At 42.9% G+C, this 20,041-nt stretch overlaps 2 protein-coding genes across 3 annotated transcripts in view; both read left to right on the top strand.

The window, feature by feature from the left end:
* Window positions 1–2,270, top strand: part of LOC130251402 (TOG array regulator of axonemal microtubules protein 2-like) — a 38,405-nt gene extending 36,135 nt beyond the window's left edge. For both annotated transcript variants that reach the window (XM_056487989.1, XM_056487987.1), the window contains exons 24-25: window positions 1,133–1,582; window positions 2,028–2,270. In XM_056487989.1, coding sequence (XP_056343964.1) covers window positions 1,133–1,368 — 236 coding nt within the window. In that variant the 3' untranslated portion in view covers window positions 1,369–1,582; window positions 2,028–2,270. The remainder of the gene's footprint in view (window positions 1–1,132; window positions 1,583–2,027) is intronic.
* Window positions 2,271–7,536: 5,266 nt separating this feature from the next.
* APMAP (adipocyte plasma membrane associated protein) lies at window positions 7,537–19,400 on the top strand. The gene is made up of 9 exons (XM_056486780.1): window positions 7,537–7,722; window positions 10,535–10,651; window positions 11,127–11,242; window positions 12,417–12,509; window positions 15,652–15,768; window positions 16,265–16,439; window positions 16,888–17,022; window positions 17,383–17,575; window positions 18,546–19,400. The coding sequence occupies exons 1-9, from the start codon at window positions 7,631–7,633 to the stop codon at window positions 18,753–18,755; spliced, it is 1,248 nt and encodes a 415-aa protein (XP_056342755.1). The 5' UTR covers window positions 7,537–7,630; the 3' UTR covers window positions 18,756–19,400.
* The last annotated feature ends 641 nt before the right edge of the window (window positions 19,401–20,041 follow it).

Here is a 20,041-nt window from a genome sequence, read left to right as displayed (position 1 = left end):
GTAACCAATGTCTTTAATTGCATTTAAAATCAAATTAACTCCCATTTTGATAAGGGCACCATAACCATTTTTCTGCTTGGAAGAATTGGTTTTGGATACTTTCAGGAGCTGTTTAAATATTTTTGACTGTGGGTGGATTAACAGCATAGAGAAAATGAAGTCTCTTCCACCACAGAATAATAAATGGCTACTACTTTGCCTGATCAGAAAATAAGAATGGTCTCCTGACCATTTCTGCTTTTGATCTCTCAGCCAAATCTGCCATGCAAGGAGCCTGCTGGTAGTAAATTTTTGTCTGTGTTTGCTCCAGTTCAGTTCAGAAAATGAGCAGGGAGCATGTTTCGGAGACAATGCAAGAAAACACTCGTGTGTTGGTTAAATTTCAGTTCCCTCTGTACCATTTTTCTCTCTCTATTCTGCTATTTCAGTGCACATTGTAGGAAAAATGCCATTAACATTGGGAGAGGAAATGCCATTAAAATGTGGAAATGCACAAATACCACAGCACTGAGGTCTGGCTAATTATCTAAGACACCCTAAGATTTGAAAGAGCTGTTGGTTGGAAGCCACAAAATCATTCTGCCAAAGACACCAGCTAGTCACTGCTGTTTCTAGTCCCGCTGTCAAGCAGCACCCGTCTCTGCTGGGCTGGAGTTTGGAAGTGTGGTCTAACACTGCTCTTTGTTGTGTGCCACTGAGCAAAGGGAAAAGCCAGATTAGACTTTTGGCATTTGACATTAAAGGTCACAAAAATGGAATCATCCTTTTCATTAGCAATCTCTCAATTGCCTCTCTACGGTGCATTTCCAAATCTTCAGGGTGGGTTTAGACAACTTCTTAATGGAAATAAAAGGCAAGTTGACATTTCAGTCACTGTTCCTAGAGAAACAGATTGTAAAATTATTTAGTAAAAGTATAAAATCTCCCATGGTTACAAGGCTCTGTGTGGAGAAATTGGCCCTGAGGGGTTGCTGGTTCTGTTTTGGGGAGGATCAGCTGCTTTGGCCATTTCTGGATCTGTGTGTTACTTTGCTGCTCTTAGCCAGAGAGGCTTCCAAGAAGCAAAACTAGAGGTAGATCCTTGTTTGCATTGAGGTTGGTGGTTAAAAAGCTCGTGTCCCTGTCCCGGCAGAGCTTGTGGAAGAGGTTTATGCCAGCAGCCCTGAAGTTGTCCAGCAGTGCGCCCTGCCCGTGCTCTGGGCCTGCCTGGAGAACAAGGCGCTGCCTGTCCGCAGCGCCAATGTCCGCACGGTGGTCACCAGGCTCGCCTCAGCCCTCTACGAGGTGATGGATACCAAACTGAGGAAATGTGCTGCCAGCCAGCCCCGACACGTGCAGGACAACCTCTCCAGCATTTTGGGCTGGTGAAGGCTTCATGTTCTCCAGCAGGCTCACAAACTGCTGAGATGGACACCACCGGAGTTGACTTTCTAGCTGTGCCAGAAAATACAAAATACAAAGGAAGAGTGTGCATCTGCCCCTGCTCTCTCCACTGCCCTTCCTTGTAATGCCATGGGGGGCCTGAAGCAACTGCAGATTGAGGACAAGGGGAAGGGCCAGCGTGACTCAGCCTCACACAGAGGTAAGGTGGGAGCTGGGCTGCTCTCTGGGAGGAGGAAGGGTCTTGTGCCAGCCTGCAGAGCCTGTGCACATTGCCAGGGAACAGTTCTGCCCTGCAGTTCTCCCCTGCCATCAGCTGTGCTGCTCCCAGTGCCCCGTGGAGCTGTAGGGCTGCTCAGCTGTGGGGCAGGGAGAGGAGCAGGAGGCTGCATGTGCAGCTGAGCCATTGCTGGAAAGCACAGGGCTCTGGGCTCCCTGCTGTCCCAGGGCAGCCAGAGGCCAGGCTGTTCCCCTGGCAGCTCTGTGCAAGTGGCTCAGGGTGTGCCCCTGGCCTGCCTCAAGGGGCTGCTGGCAGGAGCATGTTTCCCTGGGCAGTTATATAGAAGTTTCCAAGAATTGTATCCAATAAAATATGAAGCTTTAGATGCTTAGGTTTGCATTGTTACTCTTCTGTTTCCATTTTGCAGACCTCACTGGCTGCCCTCCTGCCAAGAGGTTTTCTCTGGACATTCCCATGTGCATTTACCCACAAAGTCCTTTCATCTGGTCCAGAAGAGCTCTTTCCTCCATGCTCAGGAAGAAGCTGCCACCTGCCAAAATAGTGATTGAAGAATAGGATTTATGCATTAGGCTTTATAGTTGCAGATGTGTATATGTTCTGATATTTAGCTGTAAGTTTGAATAAATTGGTTTTCACTTTGGTTATCTTTACAATTCTGATTTTTGACACTGTATATATTTCATTTTGATTATATCATCTGTGGTTTTCTTGTTGCATTTTTTTATTTTTAAATAAACTAAACTTTTAAAAATACAAGCAGAAAATCTGAGACCAGGACATGCTTGTCTAGAGGAGATATGCTCTGTTTAGGAGAGTGCAGCTCACTGGCTGTGCCAGTGTCTCACCATATTCTTTCTTCCCTTGGCCTCTCCTCTTCCTCTTTTGCCTTCTTATCTTTGTGTCATTTGTGCTGCTGTTTATAACTTGGAATTCTATCAGGGACACTCATTGACGTGTTTGGGGGACAATGGCCACAACACATCCTGTATAGTCTAAAGCTTTCTAGTTAGATGTATTCTGTGCTCACAAAAGTCCTGAGCAGAGAAACAAAGAGAAGTGTGCCCAAATCCCAAAGCTTTGCTCCTTTGCAATCTCACCCAAATCTGGCTCAGATGTGTCTTGAATCACAATTTCATAGGTTAGAAGAGGTCATGGGGAAAGATGCACTGCTTTGGAGAAGTCATGTGTATGTACATTTATCCAGGACAGCAGTCCAACAATGCTGTTTGTTACTTGTTTGCAGAAGGATGAGTGGACTGTGAGGTCAATAACATTTGTCAATGGTTCCTCAAATCATTCAGCCCAGGGAAATGGGATCATTTGTTACCATGGATCAGTGCTTGCCTGTGTAATGAATTCCCGAGAAATTATCAGAAACAAAGCAATGTAGGAATAAAGAAGACTGTTGGCTTGTGGCTTTCTTCTTTGGGTGAGACAAAGCATTTCACAGAGAAGAATGGCCTCTTCTGACAGTTTTGCCAGTGTGCACAGGAGCGAAGCATTTAAATTTCAAGTAGAAAAAGAAATCGTTTCAATATTGTCATGTCTTTCCATTCTCTGTTGAAACAGTTGCAGGCTGCCAAAAGACATGGTCTGCAATGAGGAACGTGGTCCCAAGTTCCTTTTTCTGCCAGAGGATGAGGAGGGGAGGTATCCCAGAATCACGGAGTCATGGCATGCTTTGGGTTTGGAAGGCACCTGAAAGATCCCGTTGTTTCATCCCCGTGCTGTGGCTGGGACCCCTTGTAGCAGAGCAACTTGTCCACAGCTCCATCCAGGCTGGCCTGGTTCACTGTCAGGGCTGGGGCATGCACAGCTTCTCTGGGCAACCTGTTCCAGGAAAGTCTCCTTTCTGAATCCCTCATCTAAAGCTACTCTCTTTCGCTTTGGATCCATTCTCCCTTGTGCTCTCTCTGCCTGCCCTTGTACAAAGTTCCTGTCCAGCTTTCTTGTAGGTTGCTGTCAGGTGCTGGAAGGCTGCAGTTGGGTCAAGCCTAAGCCTAAGTCTCTTTTGCAGGCTGAAGATGTGCAGCTGTGCCAGGCTTTCCTTGCAGGAGAGCTGCTGCAGCTCTGGCAGCACCTGGGTGTCCCAGCTGGGCTCCTGCTCCAGCATATCCCTGTCTTGGTCCTCCACCTTCTGGCCATGCTGTTTCTGATGCAGCCCAGGATTTTGTTTGCAAATATTAGACATCTCCTGGGGTATCTTTTTGCACTTTTGTGCCCCAGTCCCCAGCATACTCTCATGCATGTGCCTGTGACAGCAGGGGACCCAGTTCCCCCAGGAAGGCCTTATTTGCAACACGAGGTGAGAATAGACAAAGTTTATATTAAAATTCCAGTGTTTTTAGGGAACATTGAAACAGGTGGAGTAGACAATATTTTTATGACAGTGTTGTATCCTGTGGTCTGATATATTTTCCTTTACTAAGATTACTCTGTAATCTTTACTGAGTTTGCCTTGTTACAGCCACATTGATTTCCACAGAATTGTTTCTTAGTTTTATTCCTGTAATTTGGTCAGGAAGCATCAAATGTTCCTTTGAAACCATCTTTTTATTCAGCTGTAGATTTTCATGCTCTTCTGCGTCTGAGTTTTAGACTAACCATGCAGATGTACAATCAAGGATTGCTGAAGGTATAATGTCCTTTTTGATCCTTTTCAGATTTGCATTTCCACAGATTTAGTCTTATTTACTGCTAAGACTTACAATTCCCATTTGTTTTGGTGGGAATTTGAAATTTCTGGCCTGGCAAAGTTGCTTTCCCTAAAGGTCGTGTTAAGCCTATATAAATAGGTGCAGAAATTGCTGTATTACTCTAATGTCCATCTTCTGTCTACAGTATCACTTTGCTTTCAGTCTTGATAAGATTATAAAATTAGAATTTGGAAAGAGCATGAAATAGTTGTGCTTTGAGTCCTTGCATCATCTTTGTATTTGAAGAACTTTGCAGGAGCATCATCTCTCTTCCCAGTAGAAAGGCTTTTCTATTATAGTTACAGGACGAGTTAATGTTTTGTTTTTTTTTTTAAAGCAGTGTTGCCAGCAGCAACTGGTTTTTACATCCTTTTCTGTTCCAACTTTTTTCTTCTTCTCTGCTCATTAATTTCCACTACTACTCCTAAGTATCTGCCATGTATTACAGTAATTCTGACAGGAATTCACTTCATCTGATTCTAAAGTTTAGATGGTTCTCTTTCTGTAATACAAAAATACATTAATTCCTTTGAAATACAGAAGAAATACAAAAATTATTTTGAAATACAGAAGGTCCAGAAGGAAAAAGAAGGTCCATAGCCAGGCTGACTAAACCTAGCAACACACAGGTCTAGCAGAGAATACAAGCACCATAAGGAAAATTTCTGGGAATGTTGTCCTAGGAAAAGCAGAAAAGCTCATGTGTGGATAGTCCAAGCCTCAGGGATCTCCAGACACATGGGTCATATGAACATCTAGTTATCTAGAAGGAACAAAGTGCTGTATGTATCTTTCCCCTGTTTATATGTTGGACCACGTTCCCATTGGTTAATATACGATCAGCCATGTTTCTCACCCTTTGGATCAATATTAAATATTTAATATTAATGTTAAATATATTTTCTGGACATCTGCAAAGACATTTAGCACAGCTGTTGTGCAGAGTGACATTTTCTCCACATTGTGTCTTCCACAGAAGAAGTATTTTACAGGGGAAGTTTTACTGCCTCAAAATTCCTTATTTTCAATTACAAGTCATCTCCATTTGCAATTCACACAGGTCTCTGGGATGGGCTTACAATCCAGCAGCTGTTCTTTAAGGCCCTACTGCTGCCCAGGCAGCTTTACTTTCTGTGCCCTAGGCGAGGAGGGAACTAAAGGGTGTATGAACTACCTGAACCGTTTTCACAATCTTCTACAGAGAGGGCAAGCAGAAAAACAAGTGAAAAAGAAAGTGATTTTCCACCTTGTGAACAGGCAGAGCCGACAGCGTGCAGTGACAAGCGACTTGTAAGCATCCTGCTCCACCAAGCGTCTGCAATTGCATCTGCAATACCGGGAAAGTCACGATCGTTTTGCTGTAATCCCTCTGCCTGTGACTGCAAATGGATCGTGTTTTTCCCTATCCCTGCTCAGGTGGCAGGGGAACAAATTGCGTCAAAGTACCGAGGAAAATTACTTGAAACACTTGGCTACAGCGCTGGATGGTGTTCTGAGGAGAAATATGGATTGTATATTGTCATAATGGGAGTACGACAACTACACACACTCCTCAAAAATTGCAACTGGAGCACGGAGCCAGCTTGGCAATTTAAGGTTTTTCTTCTAAATCTTTCCTCACTCCCATGATGGGACACAAATTTTTTTTTTCATTATATACCATAACACTGTTAAGGCTTTCATTGTTATATGCAAAAGGGTAGAAGAGATGTTTGAAAACAAAACCTGTCAAAATTTTTACTATGATTAAAGTCTTATGAAATATTAAAAGCGTAAAATCACTATCAAATTATCTTCTTCTAATATTGAGGATCTTCCTCAGCAGAAAACAGTTGTGTACAGGCAGTGCAATGTGTTCTCAATCCACACACTGGGGAGGTTTTACACCCACTCCCCCAAACAGCTTTCACTCCACAGACACAGAAGCTGTGCTTCTGATAAGGTTTTCATGACCTATGGTAAATGTAATTTAAGCAAACTTGTACTAACTGTAGTAAGGAACTTTCTGTAAGCAAAATTATACAAAAGGAGCTTCAGCAAATTTGCACATGTCGTTAATAGGATAAATCAATGTATTTTTTTTATCAGACACCACCATGAATTTGAAAAAAATGCACTACTTAATTTTAAGCAAAATTTTAATTTCAGTTCATAGGCTTGTTTGTATTAAAAGCAGCTATTTCAAAATCAAATTCACATAAAATTCAGCATGTAAATAATCTGAAGCTATCATTGGCCGAGATCTGTTGCTGAAAGACACGGGCTCTGAATGACATTTCAACAACTTTGTGGGGCCACAGATAAAACTAGAACACACAAAACCAGAGCAGCAATAGCACCTCCCAGTGCACAGGATAAGGAGTGAAATCGTGTCCCCACTTGAGTGCATTGTAAAACATCACCTGCAAACTGCTGCAGATTGGGGTCCAACACTGACCAGGGCAGGGGGAGCTGGGAAGAGCAGCTCTTCCCACACTGCAGTTTGCCTTTCCTACTTGAAGTTATGCAGGCAGTTCAACAGTTGTTCTCAGGAACTTACTGAACACATTCCCATGTCCAGATTCCCATCTCCTGCTGTTGGACTGGCAGGGAGTTACACATTGCTGACTCCTCGTAGAAGGTGCTTCCTGTCACACAGCACTCAGAGGTGCTTCCTGAGTCTGAAGCCAAATCTTGGCTTCAAGCAGGAAAAGGAAACCCAAGTAACTTGACTAGAGCGAGAGTGAGTGAAAATTTAGTGTATCAGAAAATCATATTATTTTTGTTGAAGACACTTTCATATTAGAGAGGAAATTTAGTAGTGCCTTTCTTGTGTTTACAAAGGAAAGGTGACAGGAAACACTGTTCTGCCCAAGTCTTTCCTGCTAGTGAAATATTTTTAAAAAGCTCACACATATGCCAAAAATCCCAAAAAATGTCTCTAATTGAGGTTTTGGTGAATAAGCAACACTGTATATGACAGTGTATCCAAATGACAAAAATCCCAAAACTTTCTCATGGAAATAAATAATTTCTGGCACACGCCGGGCACCCGCCACGGACAAGGGGGGTCGCTAAAAGTTTTTCTGCGATCCCGAGTGGGCCGTGGCCAGGGTGATGGGCGTGGCCAAGAGGGATGGGCGTGGCCAAGTGGGGATGGGCGTGACCAAGTTATGATAGGCGTGGTCAAGTGATGATTGGCGTGGCCAGGGTGGTGGGCGTGGCCCGCTGGTGAGGGGCGTGGTCCAAGTGAGGGGCGTGGCCTGCGTGAGGGGCGGGGCGGGGTTCTGGTGCGCGGCGGCGGCGGCGGCCGCGGGCCGGGGTCGCGGTCGGGATGAATGAGGCGGAGGGGCTGCGGCAGCGGCGGCCGCTCCGCCCGCAGGTCATCACCGAGGACAGCCCGGCGCAGGAGGCCAAGGAGGGCAGGTGGGTGCCCGGGCGGGGCGGCCGCCGTGACGCTGCGGCTGCAGGGCCGAGGCTGGGCCCGGCCCCGGAGAACGCTGCCCGGGAGGGCACAGGCCGGGCCGGGAGAGCGGCGGGTCGGGCTCGGAGTGCCCGGGGAGCGGCTGGAAGGGCTGGGGTCTGCTCCGGGGCTGGGCAGAGGCCGCTGCGAGCGTGCAGAGAGGTGCCGCGGTTTCCCGGCTGGGCTGGTTCTTCTCTTTCTCTTCTCTTTCTCTTCTCTTTCTCTTCTCTTTCTCTTCTCTTTCTCTTCTCTTTCTCTTCTCTTTCTCTTCTCTTTCTCTTCTCTTTCTCTTCCAAAAAATAACAGTTATCCCATTGTGGCCTGCACAGGTTTATTGTGAGTGTGATTTAAGTCCCGTGCCATTGTGGTTAGTCTGTTTATGTGTTGGTTATAGTTTAAAGACTAACCTGCAGTTTTTCAACTGATCTACGTGTGTCTGACCTTATGAACAGTCTGTTTGTGGCTAAGTTAAAAAATTTCTATTTACAATTTTCTGTTTAGGAATTAGATATAAAAAAAAAAACATTTCATTGTGGCTAAAGGCAATAGCTGTAATAAGGGAGTGGTAACGTTTGCTTTGACTTTCAGTGCATAAGGTAGCTGATGACTTGTAATACTTTTGTTCACCATCTATTATATCTCTTCTGATTTGAATACTTTGCAGATTCTTATCTCTGCCCTTCGGGATCATCAGAATGAAAGACTGATGGTTTGCACTCAGTCCCTATTTTTGGAGAAAAGCATCAGCATCTCTGAGCTTGAGAGACTTCTCCTCCTTCCTTCAGCCTCTCTTGGTGTTCAAATCAGTTGAATTTCTAGGGCTCAATCACTGACCAAGACTATTCACAGGGACTGTTCTGTATGAAAACAGTGGAGGAAATTCCTGGGCCTGGCCTTTTTCTGGCTGGTAGCCATGGCAGAAACTTTTGAGGACAGATGCTTTTCTCTCCAGCCCAGGAGCTCTTCTGCCAAGGGGATGAGACAGCCTGGCCTCCTGGCTATGGTGACCCACAGTAGCCCATTGCCAGCCTACTGTTGTCTTCAAGAGCTGTTTTAATGGCTTTGCTTTTTAGTTCATAGTAACAACTAAATTGCTGTAATTATAGCTGGAGTCCTGATAAGTTGCTTTATTGAGATTTGTGGCTGAAGGCCATGTAGGATTAATTATCAGAGACACAATTGACTAAGGTTTTCTGTTTCACTGTTGGTGAACCTTTACCTCAGTGATTCTCTCCAGTGACTGACGTTGTCATTATTTAATATTGTGGAGTTTGAGAAGGATTCTGAGCAGACTACTTTTAGTTTATTTTTTTGTAAAGCTTTTGGATTTTATTTAAAATCTTGTCGTTTCAGCAGTGTCTAAACTAGGTCTTGCAATTTGCAGGCTTGAAGTATGAGTCTGTTTATCACCCTATTCTTCCTGCCTGTTTTCTTTATTGTCAGTTTCTTGCAGGTTTGGTTGGGGATCAGAAATATGGCCCTTACTTAAATCATGCTTTTAGGAGCTTTCATTAGGTTGGCTTTAGCAGATGAGTTCCCATTCTCTTTCTGTTCATTCCCAGCTCCTTTTGTGTGAGCTGTTCTCAGCTGTCACAGAGGTGCTCAGATGGCTACTGACAGTACTTTTAATCTTATACTGTTGAATTTTCATCTCTTGAAGGACAGTGGACAGAAAATGCCAGAGGCTGAAGTTGTTTTATAAACTTGGGGGTTGCGTTTTACTTTTACACCCTGCTCTCCATTCCAGATCCAAGGGGACGCAGGCTGGAGGGGTTTTGCTTCCTTAAGACATCTACTGTTAAAGCAGGAAGTGCTTAAATCCTGCCTAAATCCTTATGCTTAGTTCTGTCCTTGCTGTTCTTGCTGAAGGTTACCTTGATGCTGATATCAGTATCACGAGTATGTGTATTTAGCTCCCAGTTGGGATATTTGTGCTCTGGGCAGTGGTTCCTATTGCCTTCTGTCTGGATGATTGACTAATGAAGGACAAAACAATGGAAGTGGTCCAAGGATTAGTGCAGAACCACCAGGCACTGTTTGTCTTTATTTAACTGATCCTGTAAGGAGCCTGTCTGTCTGGGCCAACGAATGGTTCAGAACAGCTAAAATGATATGTGCTGCTTTTCCAGTACAAGGTTAGGATTTGTTGAGCTTGACTCTCTGTTTTTCTCAGTAAATGCCTGGTTGATTTCTCTCAAACTTGTAGATAGCAAAATATGTTTTTCTCCTGTAAGAAATTTTTACGTATTTTATTGTGTGTTTTAATGGATAAAGAGAAAATACTTAATTTCTTCTGTGTTCTGGGGTTGGAGTATCAAACCAGTGCTCACTAAGTTAAGCAGCCATTCATTTAGATTCCTCTGTGTCTGTTGTTTTAGTGGAAATTTGTATTCTAAATTCATGCTGGATAGAAACCATTGCCACAACTAATGATCAAGTTAAAAAAACCCCCAACCAAACCCCAACCAAAAAAACCCCTCTTTTCAAGTGGTTTGTTTTGTTTTGGCTTATCTTTTTGTTTGTTTGTTTTTATTTTAGTTAGCTGTAACTTGTAGCATGAATGAAACCTTCACATAAAAATGTTCAGCCTTTCATGCCAGTGTCCTGAGACCTTTCTCTTATCCTAATATGTTCAAAATGACCTTGAAGGTGAGGATGGGAGTTGTGCAAAAGTGTTACTGTTTCCTTTTCTGAAAAAAAGAGGCTGCTACAGATTTTTAAGGACTATTGCACCTGAAAACAATGTTAATCCTATTTCTTGTTTGGTTTTGGCAGTACTTACAGCAGCAAGGTATTCCGTGTTACCTTCCTGACTTTGGCAGTGTCTGTGGCTGTGCCACTGCTTGGAGTGACTCTTCTCCTGGATTGTCCTATTGACCCTCAGCCCATAAGGTAAACAGTTGTTTTGTTTTGAAGCAAATGTTCTGGAAGCATAAGTTTTCCTGTGTGCTTTGTTGTTTTGTTTCAGCAAACAAGAGTTAACAGTGCAAAGTGGTTCTATCTGGATTGAGAAACTGGGGAGTGATTGCAATATCATCCACACCCAGTTTGTTTTTGAGCCATCTTGTGCAATTGTGTGTCCTGCTGATCATTGAAGGAGCTGAATTACATTCTCTAATAATTAATCTAGAAAATTATTTTCTACTACCCAGGCTGTCAGTGCACTCTTGCCTTCTGTGAGACAAGAACTGCATTTTCACTAAAGTCCAAGTGCTCAAACTACTGCAACACTTTTAAAAATATGCCTTATGTAAAGCATAAGTCAGGTGTGCAAGAGTTGGCAAAGTAGGGGAAAACATGATCAAATTTGTTGCTGAATAATGTTTACATTTTGTGCAAAGGATCACGTGGTCCTCCTGTTTTGTAGTTTGAAGGAACCTCCCCTCCTGGTGGGTGTTTTGGAGCCCAACACCAAGTTACGAAAAGCTGAACGGCTGTGGGAAAACCAGCTGGTTGGACCAGAGTCCATTGTCAATATTGGGGGTAAGCACTGACAAAACCAGCTTTTAAAGAAGGCACTTTAAAAGTTGTTTCATTAGTAAGAGTTTGTTCAGCAGTAGACCTCTTAGATAACAAACTCTGGGAGTTATTTTCAGTGTGGAGGTTTTCTAAAAGTAATTGTGTTATGCAGAAAAACCTAGGTTCTCTATACTGTTTTTCTTCTCTTTCATGAGTTCAAAATAAATCTTGTTGTCAGATTAAAAATCTCTGTCTTCCAGGACTGAGAGCATCAGCAATGTAGTCAGGAGCTACTTAAGTTTGAAGGAAGTGGTCCCATTTTTCATTTGACTAGGTCTTAACTGGGAATTAATATTTAGAAGCCACTGCCTGTTCTTTTAAAACTCATTGCTGCTGATGGAGCTGAATTTTGCGGTGTTCATTTTGCCTTTATGACAGAAAACAAATCTCAAGTCAATAAATAGTGTATTTACATTTTAATACTGTTGCATAATATCATATCCCATATTCATAACTCCTGTATATTCCATATTAATTACTCTTAAAGCTTGGATTCTTCTTGGAAGAAATCTAACCAACATAGGTGCCATCCAGTACTTTTCTCTTGTGGCAGGTGGGTTCTTCCCAAGTCACAAACCCATGCCATCTCTGAGCAATTCCTTGATGAATTACCTGTCCTTCTAATGCCATGACATTCTTGTAGTTGGAGCCTGGTATTGTTCAGGGGGTGTTTCTTGTGCCTCCTGAAGAGGAGATTAGGCTAGGAACTATTCCTAACCCTTACTGAAAGAACCTTCAGGTGCAAGAGGTGCTCAGTAGGTGCCATATAATTTATTTTTCTTCTACTTTATCTTCTAATTTATTAGTAAAATATTAGTAAAAGAATACATTACCCATTGCTGTAAATTTTTTCCTCAGATTACACTTTTTTACCTGTATCTGTTAACAATGTGCTAAAGGGATTACCTGAAAATGTGGATTTTTTTATGTTGCCTAGTTTCATCAGTCTCATTGGAAACTCTTTATGGAAACCTTCCTGCAAGGGGCAGCTGACCTATGAGTGAAATAATCAACCTGACAGGGAATAAGTTTTCTGTGAATAAATGTTGAAGTGTCCTTATTCCCTACTTCATGCAAGTAGAAGGATGTTTACCAGTAATGTTTTGTGATAACCTAATCACACAAGTTGTTTTTGCAGATGTTCTGTTTACTGGGACAGCTGATGGGAAGATAATCAAAATTGAAGATGGGGAAATACAGACAATAGCCAGAATTGGCCATGGTCCTTGTGGTGAGTGACAGCTTCTGGGCACAGTGTGCCTGAAAATATCTGGGTCAAGGGCATGTGTTGGTTAAACTGTGTTCAGTCTGGATTGCAGGTGCATGTCTGTGAAAATATGTACATTGGAAGGAAGAGTAGAACAGTAGAATAGAGGGCCAAAAGAATGGAAATGGGTGGTCTTGATAGCAAAGCACACAGTTTCCAGCAGTAAAATTTAAGAATGCAAGGGGGTTTTGTGTCATGGCTACCAGGCCATGGATGATGTGCTGGTGGAAAATCCTGCATCTTAACATTGGAGGAAGACAAGAGTGAAGTGCATCACAGGTAACATTCCTTTTCCCATTAGTCCATCCATAAAAAGCATCTATCTTAAGAAAAAAATGGGCAGCAACCTGGTCTAATATTTGTGGAAGCTGAAGTCACCAAGAGAACTTCTAAACAAGTGTGAGTGAATGAACTTGAGGTAATTTGTGAGTAGGAAGGGGTCTTGGTTTAAAACAGTTATACAGATGGGACACTCCAAAATGAGTTATCTCTCCTTGTATTTTTAACCCTTCCTTTTTTACCAATAAGGAGAGATGAATGTGAGAAGATGTAAGTGAAAAAAACAGTTTACTAAAAAAGACAACAGCAACAACCAAGATAACAGTAATGACCACTAGATAGAGAGGTACTGTGTCCTGTTGACAAAGAATAACCAAGACAGCAACCAATCCTCCATGATCACAGAACCCCCTCATCCCCCAAACAACAGCCACCAGGGAACAAGTACAAAACAGAAGAATCCTGGAGAACTGTTCCTGTCCAAAATCTGTCGAATGTTGCCCATCCATCTGCTCCACATGGACTGACAGGAGCTCTCCTGACAGTGGCAGCTGGAACTGGGTCAGTGGCTGGGACTCCTGGAGAGAGGGGATGATGCTAGTGGAGCTGTCCTGGATGGCAGCAGCAGCAAAAAGAGGTCTGAAGGAAATGTTCTCCTTGACCCAGAAACAGGGCTGCCCTTGGCAACAGCAGCCAAAAAGATGTTACAGAATTCTCCAAAGCCTAGAGATAAACAAACCTGCCAGGCTGCCTTGCACTGCCTTTACTCAAAGAACCTGCCCCAGGCAACTTTCTTGGCAGCCTGGCAAAAAAAAAGCTGCAGCCTCTGCTCCAAAGCCCTAGGGAGAGCAGAGGAGCTCAGTGTGCCCCTTTGCTATCTTTTAAAGGGACTCCAGGTCACCTGTCTCCATGAACCTGGAGTAAAACACTCCAGTTCTTCTAGCTCCTGGTTTCTAAAGGGGCCCGGGTCATCTTGGACAGGTTGGTGTAGGGAAGATAAGGAATACAATTTTTTGGTTACCCAGGACAGAAGAATAGCGACTTACTTAGAGACTTTTGAAAATACCACCTTTCCTATCTACAGAATTTTGCCTTGCATTTTGTTGTACCTATTTCCCTTCCTCTGTTTGTAAGCACAGTGGGAGTTGTGGCTGCACCTGATTTAGCAGTGATCCTGCATTAGTCATGGTATTTTTGTTTTTTCACTGCTAAATTGCAGTTATGTCTTGTGAATTCTGTACCTCTTTCTGAATGAATTATTTGCTTCATTTAATGGGATTTCTGGAACTGAGTGAGGAAAACTAGTAGCAGCTTATTTATTACAGAACCATCTCTTTGGGGAGCTTAGTGTCCATCTCAACAGTGCCTGGGCAGTCTGAGAAAGCCTGTCTGGTGTTCGTTGGGAGTGATGGGAGTTTTGTTTGTGGGAATGATACAGAAGCTCACCTGAGGTTCCACAGCCTTGTGCTGATTGCCAGTTAGAAATTAAGGTCAGGAACTGTTGCTGTTCCTGTTAGCTCTCATTGACATGCTCATAATTTATTCTCTGTAATTTTATGTGGATGCTCACGTGATTAGACTGGGCTGATTTGGCAGTACTCTCTTGGCTGCCTGACATGTAGAACAGCCTTGGTTGGAAGCTGGATTTAGGCATAAATGTGGGGGAGGGAAGCAGGTGTAAAGAAGCGCCTTTCCTCTGCTCACATCCATTGGACTTGAACAGCTTGGGAGTGGTGGGAAGGTTGTGCTGCCCTGTTTCTTTGGGGCCAAAGTGGTAATGGGGAGCCTGGACTTTTGTGCTCCTTGAATTGGGAAGTGGAAAGGCTGGAAGCCATCTGCCTTCTCCAAAAATTTCTCATGCTAATTTTTCAGACTGCTGATGTTCTGAAGTTCTTAGCTCTTCAGGACTCAAATATCTCCATGAATTTATCTAAATTCTTCAGATTTGCAGAATTCCCCTTCCTCCTCATATAGAAGTCTTCGGTGTCTTTGTATTGAGAAACTAGCTGTTTCATGACAATGTTGGACATTTCCAGAAAAAGAAAGGGTTTTTTAAATTAAAAATTATTTAATTTAAAAGACAAAACAGCCCACTCAGCCCCCAGCCCCACCAAAACCTGCAGTAAAACTCATTCTTTCTGAGAAGAAGCATTTTGTTAAATTGGGCAGCTGTTAGTTACTAGCCTGACAGATTCTATGATTAATTCTAGACTGGTGAAAACATGGCATGGAGATATTTGCTTCACTCCCTCCTAGTAGAAAGTAGAAGTAATTTCTTTAAATAATTTCTTTAATGAATATATGTGCCATATGTATGCCATAGAGTTTTTATAAGCCACAGTTTGAAGCATGTGTAAGCAAAGCGGGGGGGAAAAAACCCTCTAATATTTTATTCTCTATTTTCCATCAGCCAGTGATGTCTGACTGCTTCTCAGGAAGCAGGGCTGCAGCACATGTAACATTTGTTTTAAAAGGCAAATGTAAATAATAATTGCTTCCCCTTTCTCCTTTTTCTTAGCTTTCATATCTCAGCTGACAGCATATGGCATTGAATATCCCTTTGGTCAGTTTGGGCCAGCTGTCCTAGTTATGTCACCTCCCAGGATCTTGCCCACCCCCAGCCTGCTGGAGGGGGGAATGTTGGAGAGAGCATTGATGGTGTGCCAGCCCTGGTGAGCAACAGCCAAAACACCTTTTTAGCTGCCTGTGCAAAGCACAGCACTGGGAGGGCTCTTCATCTCAGCCAGACCCAACACACCTGTGTAGGTATCCTAAATGCCTTGTATTTATTTCTGTTTGGAAAACCATTTTAAAATTGTTTCCTAAGGAGGCCCTGAAGATGAGCCAACATGTGGAAGACCACTTGGCATGCGAGTTGGGCCAAATAACACCCTCTTTGTGGCAGATGCTTATTACGGACTCCATGAAGTTGATCCTGATACAGGTATGACTTTTCAGCTCCAAAGTTTTCTTCCACTGACAAATCTGGGCTTCATTTGCAGTTTTGCCAGACGCTGCAGGCAAAACAATGCCTGTCTTTTTTATAAAGTGATTTGAAGCTGTCTGGATGAAATGAGTCATGCAAGAACTTGATATTTATTTTCTTGTAGCAATCACTTCCTCTCTGTTTCTGGCTGTTTGGATCAGAGCTACCAGTGACTTATCTTTTGGCGTTACATGGGTTTTGTTGTTAAAATTGGTATCCCAGGATCCATGAATAGAGCTCTGTTATAGCTGTTTCGGTTTTCGTGAAAGGAAGGGGAAAAGATTGATACATAAAACCTTTCGTTATGTTTGCTGTACTTTTGTTTCTGCCTTAATCTCACTGTGGCAGTGAAAAGCTCTTCACTTCCCTGAAACCCAAATCTACACAAAGTGAAGAGATGCATTTTGGTGTGGCTATATTGTGTGTCTTTTTTTCCTTTTCTTTTTGTAACCAGGTGAAACGAAGACACTTGTGTCAACCAAGACACCGATAGAAGGCCAGAAGTTGTCATTTGTAAATGATCTTACAGTGACCAGGGATGGGAGGAAGATCTACTTCACTGATTCCAGCAGTAAATGGAAAAGACAAGACTACTTGTTCCTGGTTATGGAAGGCACAGATGATGGGCGGCAAGTATCTCCTTCCCAAGGCATTTAACTTGCCGTAAGCTCAGCTGTCGGAGAGTACTTCAACACTTCCTTGATCTTCACGTTTTCTTCTCTTTATAAACCCACCTTTGTGAACGCTGCACTGCACAGGGGAGGGTGAGGGAATTGTGTGGGTGTTGCTAATGAGACCTGCAGCAAAATTAATGAGATTCCCCTTTTTCCTTCAAGAGGACTGGCAGGGAATGGTTGTTTTAAAAATGATGGTGTTAGCATTACGTTCAGTCTAAATCCTTCATGAATGTTGCCAGTTTCAAGTGCCTTGTTATTTCTCTTGTGTTCATAAACAAATGTTTCCTGGCTATTCTACCTTCTTAACTTCAGTGTGGTGTATGCGAGAAAAGATGGAATGCCTGAAGAATGAAACAGATGCATAAATGCTCATCTTCACTCAAAAATGGTTTATTTTCAGCCTCCTTGAATATGACACAGTGACAAAAGAAGTGAAAGTCTTAATGGTGGGGCTGAGGTTTCCCAATGGTGTACAGCTGTCTCCTGCAGAAGACTTTGTCCTGGTGCTGGAGACAACCATGGCTAGAATCCGAAGGCAAGTATGACTTTAGAATTATTACTAATCTGTGTAGGGATTTTTTAAGTAGATGAATAGAATAACAAAAGAAACCCTACCCTTTAGTTAGGCCTAGTTAAAAATTACAAAGAAGGTGATCTTCCTCAATACTTAATTTGTTGGCTTTGGTTTGTTTTTTTTTTAATTGTGGGCACCTTAAGCACAGTGGAGTAAGCTGACTTTTTTTCCTGGGGAGAAGGATGTGGCAGTGCTGTATTTCCCTGTACCAAAATAATGGGAATTTTTTTTTTTTTTTTTTTTTTTTTAATCTTGGGACTCTTGTTTATTATTTAAACTGATTAAGTTAAGATGTTCTAATCTATTATCTATAACTTTCAGGTATTATGTGTCTGGGCTGATGAAAGGTGGAGCAGATATGTTTGTTGAGAATATGCCTGGTCTTCCAGACAATATCAGGTTAAGCAGCTCTGGAGGATATTGGGTAGCTATGGCAGCTGTGCGACCCAATCCTGGATTTTCTTTGTTGGACTTCTTATCTGAAAAAACATGGATTAAAAGGATGATATTTAAGGTAAAAAAAAAATGCTAAAGAGAACTTTTTTTAAAAAATATCACCTTTAGTAGAGGAATGGAAGTGATTAGTATTTGTTTGTCCTGTTTCTTCCTCTTTACAGGAAGATTTAAAAAAACATTAGGTGCTGTGGTTAAAACTGTTGTTGCTTTCCCCTAGTGGAACAGCCCTTATATAGGCAGAAAAATTTAACATTTGCTTCTTTGAGTAGCAGGTACACATCTCTTAAGTTGCCTTCCATCTTGATCTTAGGAAAGAAAAAGAGACTATCTCTAACCATTCAGCAAGACAGGATCTACGTTTGGATATGTGAAGACTTCACCTGAAGTGCCTAAATTGCTCATTGCGAGGTGTCTGAAGAGCATTTGGGAAGTGTGAAAGCTGTTCCCAAGACTGCCCTAGGCACCCTAGGAGACAGAGTGTATGTTGTGGATGGTGTTAGGTGACATTTTGTTCTGGTTCACTATGCTTGTTTTTGTGTCACCCTGCTTTGATGAGCAAGGATAATGTGTTTTTCTAAAGGCTAAAGAAACAGCATGGTGCTTTTTAAACAATGCAATGACTTGAAAATACTTTTGTCCTTGAAAAATAAAAATTAGCAAGCAGTGCTTGGGATTCCATTCCAGCTGAACAAGCTCTGTGCTGTCCATGTCTCTCCTGGCGCATTGTAGGAGCACTGAGTGATTCTGTGGGGAGCTTGGCATCAGCTGCACAGAGCAAGCTGCTGTCTCTTTTGTGGGCAGCCTTTCAGCCTGCCTCTCAAGTAGAGTGAGCATCTGCTGATCCTTTTGTTTCTTCTCAAGTTGGCTTTTCAGATATTAATGTGTTAACCCTGTGTAAGAGAGTTTACTCAAAATGTGTTCTTAGCTGCTGCTTCTGAGGAGTGTGGAGTGGTCTTTGCCTGTATAAATGTCTGAGATCAGTGTGGAGAACAAAACCTTTGGTTAATTTTATTTTTCTTTTCTTTCAGTTGCTGAGTCAGGAAACTGTGACAAAGCTTGTACCCAAATATAGCCTTGTTGTTGAACTCAATGAAACAGGATCCTACAAAAGAAGCTTCCATGATCCCAACGGAGTGACAATAGCTTATGTCAGTGAGGCACATGAACACAATGGACACCTTTACCTGGGATCCTTCCGCTCTCCCTATATTGGCAGACTTGATCTCCAGCATGTTTAACTGCCCACCCATGATGAAGTCCCACTGTCCTGTACTCTGCCAGGGGTGCAAAGGAAGCATGTGCTTGAGACAGTGTGTGACCAAAGACAAAAAGTGACAGTGCAGGAGGTAGGTGCAGGTGCAGGAGCGCTGTGGCCATAGGAAGAGATACAGCTCGCTGTACCTGTCCTGCGTCTTAGGTGACTGCTCGTGCTCTGGAGTTGGCCTGTATTATTGTTCGTATCTAAGGACTATGATGAGGCATCTTCATTTGGTTCTTTGTCCCTCCAAGGAAATCCATTGATTTTCCTGTGCCCAGCCGTGTTTGGAATCATCTTGAACAGATGCCATCATTGTCGCCTTTAATGCAACTGTATATCCTCTTACACTGGAAAGATTTGTGATGGATGGAATTTAACTGTTTGTGATTTGGGTGGAAGAGGGTGGCTTGCATGTGTTTATTTCTGTTTTAGTGCCTCCTGTCCAGGAGTGATTGCAGTGCATGTTCTAATGTTCTACCATGGTGCTGTGGTAGAGGCAGCAACATCCAGGACATGCCTAGGAATATAGTTATGCCATTGGGTTTCTTCAGTCCCAACCTGTGTACGTAACATCAGATATTGCAATTAACTGTTAATCAACACGCAGAATCAAATTGGATCATCACCGTGGACTCCTGTGTTTCTTTATAGCATTGAGGTCAGATCATGAATGAAAGTTGCATTTTTTGCATTATTAAGGACTAGTTCCAGTGGGTCTGGAAAGGGTCGTTTGTAGTATTTCCTCCATGTTTTACCAGGTCCTGAAAGTCTCCCATTTGCTATCTATGTGAACATTCCAGGGAAGAGAGGAATCCTGCAGGAATCCTCTTCAACATGCTTTTTATGAAGAACTGGCAAAGATTTTGGGGAAGATTGGTGTCTGAAGATGGATGTGAACTCAAATGGTCCCTGTAAAATCTACCGTTCGTGGATGAGGAAGGTTTTGGTGGAAGTTTTTGGAATGCAATAGTAGCTCATGGATGCCTCTCTAGGGACCTCCTCTGTTAACAGATACTCTGCTTGGTAAATATGGAGAATGCTTTGCTGCCAGCTATTTGCAAAGGAAAGCCTGTGCTGTTACATTTTGTGGCTGGAATGGCTGGCAGCACAAAGGAATCCAGACAAGGAGCCAGGGAGGAGAGGGCTATGGTGGATCTTGTGCTCACCAACGAGGATGAATGTGCAGCTCAAGGGCAGCCTTGGCTGCAGGGATCATGAGGTGATGGAGTTCAAGTTCGTTAGGGCAGGGAGGAGGGTGTAGAGCAA

This window comes from Oenanthe melanoleuca, chromosome 3 (genome assembly GCF_029582105.1).
Source record: "Oenanthe melanoleuca isolate GR-GAL-2019-014 chromosome 3, OMel1.0, whole genome shotgun sequence".
Lineage (NCBI taxonomy): Eukaryota > Metazoa > Chordata > Aves > Passeriformes > Muscicapidae > Oenanthe > Oenanthe melanoleuca.
This window is presented reverse-complemented; position numbering and strand designations above follow the sequence as displayed.